We start from the raw sequence: 12,858 nt of genomic DNA on the forward strand, positions 1-12,858 counted from the left end.
TATCACTGATCTCTATACATCACACACTGACCTATCACTGATCTCTATACATCACTCACTGACCTGTCACTGATCTCTATACATCACACTGACCTATCACTGATCTCTATACATCACACCCTGACCTATCACTGATCTCTATACATCACACACTGACCTATCACTGATCTCTATACATCACACACTGACCTATCATTGATCTCTATACACACTGACCTATCAATGATCTCTATACATCACACACTGACCTATCACTGATCTCTATACAGCACACACTGACCTATCACTGATCTATATACACCACACACTGACCTATCGCTGATCTCTATACATCACACTGACCTATCACTGATCTCTATACATCACACTGACCTATCACTGATCTCTATACATCACACACTGACCTATCACAGATCTCTATACATCACACACTGACCTATCACTGATCTCTATACATCACACACTGACCTATCACTGATCTCTATACATACTGACCTATCACTGATCTCTATACGTCACACACTAACCTATCACTGATCTCTATACATCACACACTGACCTATCACTGATCTCTATACACCACACATTGACCTATCACTGCTCTCTATACACACTGGCCAATCACTGCTCTCTACACATCACACACTGACCTATCACTGATCTCTATACATCACACTGACCTATCACTGATCTCTTTACATCACACACTGACCTATCACTGATCTCTATACATCACACACTGACCTATCGCTGATCTCCATACATCACACACTGACCTATCACTGATCTCTATACATCACACACTGACCTATCACTGATCTCTATACATCACACACTGACCTATCACTGATCTCTATACATCACACACTGACCTATCACTGATTTTTATACATACTGACCTATCACTGATCTATATACATCACACACTGACCTATCACTGATCTCTATACACACTGACCTATCACTGATCTCTATAGACACTGACCTATCACTGATCTCTATACATCACACACTGACCTATCACTGATCTCTATACATCACACACTGACCTCTATACATCACACAATGACCTATCACTGATCTCTATACATCACACACTGACCTATCACTGATCTCTATACATCACACACTGACCTATCACTGATCTCTATACATCACACACTGACCTATCACTGATCTCTATACATCACACACTGACCTATCACTGATCTCTATACACACTGACCTATCACTGATCTCTATACACACTGACCTATCACTGATCTCTATACATCACACACTGACCAATCACTGATCTCTATACATCACACTGACCTATCACTGATCTCTATACACACTGACCTATCACTGATCTCTATACATCACACACTGACCTATCACTGATCTCTATACATCACACACTGACCTATCACTGATCTCTATACATCACACACTGACATATCACTGATCTCTATACATCACACTGACCTATCACTGATCTCTATACATCACACACTGGCTATCACTGATCTCTATACATCACACACTGACCTATCACTGCTCTCTATACATCACACACTGACCTATCACTGATCTCTATACATCACACACTGACCTATCACTGATCTCTATACATCACACTGACCTATCACTGATCTGTATACATCACACTGACCTATCACTGATCTCTATACATCACACACTGACCTATCACTGATCTCTATACACCACACACTGTCCAATCACTGATCTCTATACATCACACACTGACCTATCACTGATCTCTATACATCACACACTGACCTATCACTGATCTCTATACACACTGACCTATCACTGATCTCTATACACCACACTGACCTATCACTGATCTTTATGCATCACACACTGACCTATCACTGATCCCTATACACACTGACCTATCACTGATCTCTATACACACTGACCTATCACTGATCTCTATACATCACACACTGACCTATCACTGATCTCTATACATCACACACTGACCTATAACTGATCTCTATACACACTGACCTATCACTGATCTCTATACACACTGACCTATCACTGATCTCTATACATCACACACTGACCTATCACTGATCTCTATACACCACACTCTGACCTATCACTGATTTCTATACACCACACACTGACCTATCACTGATCTCTATACATCACACACTGACCTATCACTGATCTCTATACATACTGACCTATCACTGATCTCTATACACCACACTCTGACCTATCACTGATCTCTATACATCACACACTGACCTATCACTGATCTCTATACACACTGACCTATCACTGATCTCTATACACCACACTCTGACCTATCACTGATCTCTATACATCACACACTGACCTATCACTGATCTCTATACACACTGACCTATCACTGATCTCTATACATCACACACTGACCTATCACTGATCTCTATACATACTGACCTATCACTGATCTCTATACATCACACACGGACCTATCACTGATCTCTATACACACTGACCTATCACTGACCTCTATACACACTGACCTATCACTGACCTCTATACACACTGACCTATCACTGACCTCTATACATCACACACTGACCTATCACTGATCTCTATACACACTGACCTATCACTGATCTCTATACACACTGACCTATCACTGATCTCTATACATCACAAACTGACCTATCACTGATCTCTATACATCACACACTGACCTATCACTGATCTCTATACACACTGACCTATCACTGATCTCTATACATCACACACTGACCTATCACTGATCTCTATACATTACACACTGACCTATCGCTGATCTCTATACATCACACTGACCTATCACTGATCTCTATACATCACACTGACCTATCACTGATCTCTATACATCACACTGACCTATCACTGATCTCTACACATCACACACTGACCTATCACTGATCTCTATACACCACACACTGACCTATCACTGATCTCTATACATCACACACTGACCTATCACTGATCTCTATACATCACACACTGACCTATCACTGATCTCTATACATCACACACTGACCTATCACTGATCTCTATACATCACACACTGACCTATCACTGACCTCTATACATCACACACTGACCTATCACTGATCTCTACACACCACACACTGATCTCTATACACCACACACTGACCTATCACTGATCTCTACACATCACACACTGACCTATCACTGATCTCTATACACCACACACTGACCTATCACTGATCTCTATACATCACACACTGACCTATCACTGATCTCTATACATCACACACTGACCTATCACTGATCTCTATACATCACACACTGACCTATCACTGATCTCTATACATCACACACTGACCTATCACTGATCTCTATACATCACACACTGACCTATCACTGACCTCTATACATCACACACTGACATATCACTGATCTCTATACACACTGACCTATCACTGATCTCTATACATCACACACTGACCTATCACTGATCTCTATACATCACACACTGACATATCACTGATCTCTATACACACTGACCTATCACTGCTCTCTATACATCACACACTGACCTATCACTGATCTCTGTACATCACACACTGACCTATCACTGATCTCTATACACACTGACCTATCACTGATCTCTATACACCACACACTGACCTATCACTGATCTCTATACATCACACACTGACCTATCACTGCTCTCTATACATCACACACTGACCTATCACTGATCTCTATACACACTGACCTATCACTGATCTCTATACACCACACACTGACCTATCACTGATCTCTATACATCACACACTGACCTATCACTGCTCTCTATACATCACACACTGACCTATCACTGATCTCTATACACACTGAGCTATCACTGATCTCTATACACACTGACCTATCACTGATCTCTATACATCACACACTGACCTATCACTGCTCTCTATACATCACACACTGACCTATCACTGATCTCTATACACACTGACCTATCACTGATCTCTATACACACTGACCTATCACTGATCTCTATACACCACACCCTGACCTATCACTGATCTCTATACACACTGACCTATCACTGATCTCTATACATCACACACTGACCTATCACTGATCTCTATACATCACTCACTGACCTGTCACTGATCTCTATACATCACACTGACCTATCACTGATCTCTATACATCACACCCTGACCTATCACTGATCTCTATACATCACACACTGACCTATCACTGATCTCTATACATCACACACTGACCTATCATTGATCTCTATACACACTGACCTATCAATGATCTCTATACATCACACACTGACCTATCACTGATCTCTATACAGCACACACTGACCTATCACTGATCTATATACACCACACACTGACCTATCGCTGATCTCTATACATCACACTGACCTATCACTGATCTCTATACATCACACTGACCTATCACTGATCTCTATACATCACACACTGACCTATCACAGATCTCTATACATCACACACTGACCTATCACTGATCTCTATACATCACACACTGACCTATCACTGATCTCTATACATACTGACCTATCACTGATCTCTATACGTCACACACTAACCTATCACTGATCTCTATACATCACACACTGACCTATCACTGATCTCTATACACCACACATTGACCTATCACTGCTCTCTATACACACTGGCCAATCACTGCTCTCTACACATCACACACTGACCTATCACTGATCTCTATACATCACACTGACCTATCACTGATCTCTTTACATCACACACTGACCTATCACTGATCTCTATACATCACACACTGACCTATCGCTGATCTCCATACATCACACACTGACCTATCACTGATCTCTATACATCACACACTGACCTATCACTGATCTCTATACATCACACACTGACCTATCACTGATCTCTATACATCACACACTGACCTATCACTGATTTTTATACATACTGACCTATCACTGATCTATATACATCACACACTGACCTATCACTGATCTCTATACACACTGACCTATCACTGATCTCTATAGACACTGACCTATCACTGATCTCTATACATCACACACTGACCTATCACTGATCTCTATACATCACACACTGACCTCTATACATCACACAATGACCTATCACTGATCTCTATACATCACACACTGACCTATCACTGATCTCTATACATCACACACTGACCTATCACTGATCTCTATACATCACACACTGACCTATCACTGATCTCTATACATCACACACTGACCTATCACTGATCTCTATACACACTGACCTATCACTGATCTCTATACACACTGACCTATCACTGATCTCTATACATCACACACTGACCAATCACTGATCTCTATACATCACACTGACCTATCACTGATCTCTATACACACTGACCTATCACTGATCTCTATACATCACACACTGACCTATCACTGATCTCTATACATCACACACTGACCTATCACTGATCTCTATACATCACACACTGACATATCACTGATCTCTATACATCACACTGACCTATCACTGATCTCTATACATCACACACTGGCTATCACTGATCTCTATACATCACACACTGACCTATCACTGCTCTCTATACATCACACACTGACCTATCACTGATCTCTATACATCACACACTGACCTATCACTGATCTCTATACATCACACTGACCTATCACTGATCTGTATACATCACACTGACCTATCACTGATCTCTATACATCACACACTGACCTATCACTGATCTCTATACACCACACACTGTCCAATCACTGACCTCTATACATCACACACTGACCTATCACTGATCTCTATACATCACACACTGACCTATCACTGCTCTCTATACATCACACACTGACCTATCACTGATCTCTATACACCACACATTGACCTATCACTGCTCTCTATACACACTGGCCAATCACTGCTCTCTACACATCACACACTGACCTATCACTGATCTCTATACATCACACTGACCTATCACTGATCTCTATACATCACACACTGACCTATCACTGATCTCTATACATCACACACTGACCTATCGCTGATCTCCATACATCACACACTGACCTATCACTGATCTCTATACATCACACACTGACCTATCACTGATCTCTATACATCACACACTGACCTATCACTGATCTCTATACATCACACACTGACCTATCACTGATTTTTATACATACTGACCTATCACTGATCTATATACATCACACACTGACCTCTCACTGATCTCTATACACACTGACCTATCACTGATCTCTATAGACACTGACCTATCACTGATCTCTATACATCACACACTGACCTATCACTGATCTCTATACATCACACACTGACCTCTATACATCACACAATGACCTATCACTGATCTCTATACATCACACACTGACCTATCACTGATCTCTATACATCACACACTGACCTATCACTGATCTCTATACATCACACACTGACCTATCACTGATCTCTATACATCACACACTGACCTATCACTGATCTCTATACACACTGACCTATCACTGATCTCTATACACACTGACCTATCACTGATCTCTATACATCACACACTGACCAATCACTGATCTCTATACATCACACTGACCTATCACTGATCTCTATACACACTGACCTATCACTGATCTCTATACATCACACACTGACCTATCACTGATCTCTATACATCACACACTGACCTATCACTGATCTCTATACATCACACACTGACATATCACTGATCTCTATACATCACACTGACCTATCACTGATCTCTATACATCACACACTGGCTATCACTGATCTCTATACATCACACACTGACCTATCACTGCTCTCTATACATCACACACTGACCTATCACTGATCTCTATACATCACACACTGACCTATCACTGATCTCTATACATCACACTGACCTATCACTGATCTGTATACATCACACTGACCTATCACTGATCTCTATACATCACACACTGACCTATCACTGATCTCTATACACCACACACTGTCCAATCACTGACCTCTATACATCACACACTGACCTATCACTGCTCTCTATACATCACACACTGACCTATCACTGATCTCTATACATCACACACTGACCTATCACTGATCTCTATACACACTGACCTATTACTGATCTCTATACACACTGACCAATCACTGATCTCTATACATCACTGACCTATCACTGATCTCTATACACTACACACTGACCTATCACTGATCTCTATACATACTGACCTATCACTGATCTGTATACATCACACTGACCTATCACTGATCTCTATACATCACACACTGACCTATCACTGATCTCTATACATCACACACTGACCTATCACTGATCTCTATACATCACACACTGGCTATCACTGACCTCTATACATCACACACTGACCTATCACTGATCTCTATACATCACACACTGACCTATCACTGATCTCTATACACACTGACCTATCACTGATCTCTATACATCACACTGACCTATCACTGATCTCTATACATCACACACTGACCTATCACTGATCTCTATACATCACACACTGACCTATCACTGATCTCTATACATCACACACTGACCTATCACTGATATCTATACATCACACACTGACCTATCACTGATCTCTATACATCACACACTGACCTATCACTGATCTCTACACACCACACACTGACCTATAACTGATCTCTATACACACTGACCTATCACTGATCTCTATACATCACACACTGACCTATCACTGATCTCTACACACCACACACTGACCTATCACTGATCTCTATACATCACACACTGACCTATCACTGATCTCTATACATCACACACTGACCTATCACTGACCTCTATACATCACACACTGACCTATCACTGATCCCTATACACACTGACCTATCACTGATCTCTATACATCACACACTGACCTATCACTGATCTCTATACATCACACACTGACCTATCACTGCTCTCTATACATCACACACTGACCTATCACTGCTCTCTATACATCACACACTGACCTATCACTGCTCTCTATACATCACACACTGACCTATCACTGATCTCTATACATCACACACTGACCTATCACTGATCTCTATACACACTGACCTATCACTGATCTCTATACATCACACACTGACCTATCACTGATCTCTATACACCACACACTGACCTATCACTGATCTCTATACATCACACACTGACCTATCACTGCTCTCTATACATCACACACTGACCTATCACTGCTCTCTATACATCACACACTGACCTATCACTGATCTCTATACATCACACACTGACCTATCACTGATCTCTATACATCACACACTGGCTATCACTGACCTCTATACATCACACACTGACCTATCACTGATCTGTATACATCACACACTGACCTATCACTGATCTCTATACACACTGACCTATCACTGATCTCTATACATCACACCCTGACCTATCACTGATCTCTATACACACTGACCTATCAATGATCTCTATACATCACACACTGACCTATCACTGATCTCTATACAGCACACACTGACCTATCACTGATCTATATACACACTGACCTATCACTGATCTCTATACATCACACACTGACCTATCACTGATCTCTATACACACTGACCTATCACTGATCTCTATACATCACACACTGACCAATCACTGATCTCTATACATCACACTGACCTATCACTGATCTCTATACACACTGACCTATCACTGATCTCTATACATCACACACTGACCTATCACTAATCTCTATACATCACACACTGACCTATCACTGATCTCTATACATCACACACTGACCTATCACTGATTTCTATACACACTGACCTATCACTGATCTCTATACACACTGACCAATCACTGATCTCTATACATCACACACTGACCTATCACTGATCTCTATACACACTGACCTATCAATGATCTCTATACATCACACAGACCTATCACTGTTCTCTATACACACTCACCAATCACTGATCTCTATACATCACACACTGACCTATCACTGATCTCTATACATCACACACTGACCTATCACTGACCTCTATACATCACACACTGACCTATCACTGATTTCTATACACACTTACCTATCACTGATCTCTATACATCACACACTGACCTATCACTGATCTCTATACACACTGACCTATCACTGATCTCTATACATCACGCACTGACCTATCACTGATCTCTATACACACTGACCTATCAATGATCTCTATACATCACACAGTGACCTATCACTGATCTCTATACATCACACTGACCTATCACTGATCTCTATACACACTGACCTATCACTGATCTCTATACATCACACACTGACCTATCACTGATCTCTATACACACTGACCTATCACTGATCTCTATACATCACACACTGACCTATCACTGATCTATATACACACTGACCTATCACTGATCTCTATACATCACACACTGACCTATCACTGATCTCTATACACCACACACTGACAGGAAGGGATGTTTCCTTAATGTGTCAATACTAATTTCGGGTACCACCCTGTCTTACTGGGCAGATGAAACCGATTGTGATTGAGCAGCAGACACCAGTGCAGCACAGACACGGATGTTGGGTACCTGACCAGCTTTGGCTTTGGATGAACGTTCTTCATACGATATTTGGCAAGTCTTTTGTTCAGACAGTTGAATGTGGCTCCCAGCAATCCTCCGATCACCCCCATGATGATAAAGAACGCCAGATCCACCACAGTCCACAGGTGACACTGCTTGTCCGAGTCAGAGCACTGGAGGGAAACCAAAATAAAATATATGGTGCAGCACTAACCGTACAGCTAATCACCAATATAAGACTGCCAACCATCCAGTCCCATTCACCAACACCTGCCAATACCGACCCCAGCCCCCCGGAACACACACCGCAAGACAATCACCAATATAAGACTGCCAACCATCCAGTCCCATTCACCAACACCTGACAATACCAACCCCAGCCCCCCGGAACACACACCACAAGACAATCACCAATATAAGACTGCCAACCATCCAGTCCATTCACCAACACCTGCCAATACCGACCCCAGCCCCCCGGAACACACACCGCAAGACAATCACCAATATAAGACTGCCAACCATCCAGTCCCATTCACCAACACCTGCCAATACCGACCCCAGCCCCCCGGAACACACACCACAAGACAATCACCAATATAAGACTGACAACCATCCAGTCCCATTCACCAACACCTGACAATACCAACCCCAGCCCCCCCAAACACACACCACAAGACAATCACCAATATAAGACTGCCAACCATCCAGTCCCATTCACCAACACCTGCCAATACCGACCCCAGCCCCCCGGAACACACACCGCAAGACAATCACCAATATAAGACTGCCAACCATCCAGTCCCATTCACCAACGCCTGCCAATACCAACCCCAGCCCCCCGAACACGGTAAGACTGCCAACCATCCAGTCCCATTCACCAACACCTGCCAATACCGACCCCAGCCCCCCGAACACGGTAAGACTGCCAACCATCCAGTCCCATTCACCAACACCTACCAATACCGACCCCAGCCCCCCAAACACGGTAAGACTGCCAACCATCCAGTCCCATTCACCAACACCTACCAATACCGACCCCAGCCCCCCGAACACGGTAAAACTGCCAACCATCCAGTCCCATTCACCAACACCTACCAATACTGACCCCAGCCCCCCAAACACGGTAAGACTGCCAACCATCCAGTCCCATTCACCAACACCTGCCAATACCGACCCCAGCCCCCCGGAACACACACCGCAAGACAATCACCAATATAAGACTGTTGGATCTTAGTAAAGACGCTTCATCACATTAGAATGTCCTGTACTGAACTAGTTGCTGTAGAGGACAATGACTGAACAGCCAGTTTTGTGACACTACACCATGTTAGGGGACAGCACAGCTGCATTCAGTCACTTACCTTAAATTCCCCGAAGTTGAGGAGTCCGGGGACCTGGAAAGACCCCCAGCTGGAGAACAGGATGCCCGAGCGGAAGAAGTTGAGTGTAAAGGTAGCCGACATGGAGCAGAAGAGCTGGAAGAAGACAGAAGGGAGTGGGTAAATGATCAGGTGATTCTGTGACTCCTCCTCTTTACAATGAGCTCAGGCAGTAAATAAGACACCCTCTGGAGTCATTCTCCAGACTCAGAGACTAAAGAGCTGTCAGTTTTAACCTCAGGTTAGAGAATCTAGAAACATTTATAGAAGTATAGGGGTTTCTTCTATTGAAGGTGTTATGCAGCTCCCATAAGCCGATCCCTGGAATGGTATGTGCCCCAAATTCAGGCCAGATCTCATTTTTCGTGAATAGGCCAGATCTCATTAATCGTGAAGAAGGTCCTGAGCTTGCAGAGGGTCTGTGATTCCTATCGGAGATTTTAACTTTGCTGTGGTTGTACCCAGGTAAAGATGCCATTCTGCCTAAACCCGGATGTACCCAGGTACACATGCCATTCTGCCTGAGCCCGGATGTACCCAGGTACAGATGCCATTCTGCCTGAACCCGGATGTACCCAGGTACAGATGCCATTCTGCCTGAACCCGGATGTACCCAGGTACAGATGCCATTCTGCCTGAACCCGGATGTACCCAGGTACACATGCCATTCTGCCTGAACCCAGATGTACCCAGGTACAGATGCCATTCTGCCTGAACCCGGATGTACCCAGGTACAGATGCCATTCTGCCTGAATCCGGATGTACCCAGGTACAGATGCCATTCTGCCTGAACCCGGATATACCCAAGTACAGATGCCATTCTGCCTGAACCCGGATGTACCCAGGTACAGATGCCATTCTGCCTGAACCCAGATGTACCCAGGTACAGATGCCATTCTGCCTGAACCCGGATGTACCCAGGTACAGATGCCATTCTGCCTGAACCCGGATGTACCCAGGTACAGATGCCATTCTGCCTGAACCCGGATGTACCCAGGTACACATGCCATTCTGCCTGAACCCGGATGTACCCAGGTACAGATGCCAGTGAAATAGGAGGCCCAATGAAAGCCTATGGGGGATTTTAGCACTTTTGCACGCCCGTAATTCTGGTTTGCAGAGATGTAGGGATCCAACATTGGAGTGCAAGTCTAACAATATGCCTTCTACCTGCATGAGACATTTCGTGAGATTCAGACGTTGCTAACGGCCATGGCTGCAATTTATGTTCGTCTGATTTGCCACCATTAACATTGCCCAAATAGCCAGGTTTTTGTGACCCTTGGCTATGACCTCTTTGGCCTAGGGGCCCGAAACTCACCAGTTATGATCCCCCTAAGAGTCCCTATAATGCTAGAAAATGTGCCACTGCTGAAGCATTGTCCTTTGAAAAGATTTGGGATTTTTGAAAGTGAAATAGGAGGCCCAAAAAAAGCCAATGGCAGAATTCAGCACTTTTGCACCCCTATAACTCTGGTTGGTTATCACCCGATGAGTTAATAGCAAAAGCCCCTTACATCCTAGCAACACCAAATTTGCAGGATATGTTAAAAAGATAGCAGGAAACAATATTTAAAGGACTTCCGAGGGCACAAATGGGGAAAAAAGTTAAATACCATTTCATAATCCAGATCCATGGAGGACGCCATCTGCGCCCCCCGTTCATTCCGCCATGGCTCCCGCAGTAATACTGGCCCCGGCCGGGCCCCGACCCCTCCAAACGGGTTGGGTTCTCATTCCCCCCCAATATGGCCGCCACAGATTGCCGCGGCTGCACAGTCCGCATACATGCGATTGCACCTGCGCAGCTCTA

At 43.5% G+C, this 12,858-nt stretch overlaps 1 protein-coding gene across 1 annotated transcript in view; it reads right to left on the reverse strand.

Moving 5' to 3' along the window:
- Window positions 1–12,858, reverse strand: part of CLCN6 (chloride voltage-gated channel 6) — a 282,298-nt gene that overhangs the window by 123,335 nt on the left and 146,105 nt on the right. The window contains exons 11-12 of the mRNA XM_068238749.1: window positions 11,028–11,141; window positions 9,673–9,839 (exon numbers count right to left, since the gene is read on the reverse strand). Of these exons, the coding sequence (XP_068094850.1) occupies window positions 9,673–9,839; window positions 11,028–11,141 (281 nt within the window). The remainder of the gene's footprint in view (window positions 1–9,672; window positions 9,840–11,027; window positions 11,142–12,858) is intronic.

Source organism: Hyperolius riggenbachi, chromosome 6, assembly GCF_040937935.1.
Source record: "Hyperolius riggenbachi isolate aHypRig1 chromosome 6, aHypRig1.pri, whole genome shotgun sequence".
Classification (NCBI taxonomy): domain Eukaryota; kingdom Metazoa; phylum Chordata; class Amphibia; order Anura; family Hyperoliidae; genus Hyperolius; species Hyperolius riggenbachi.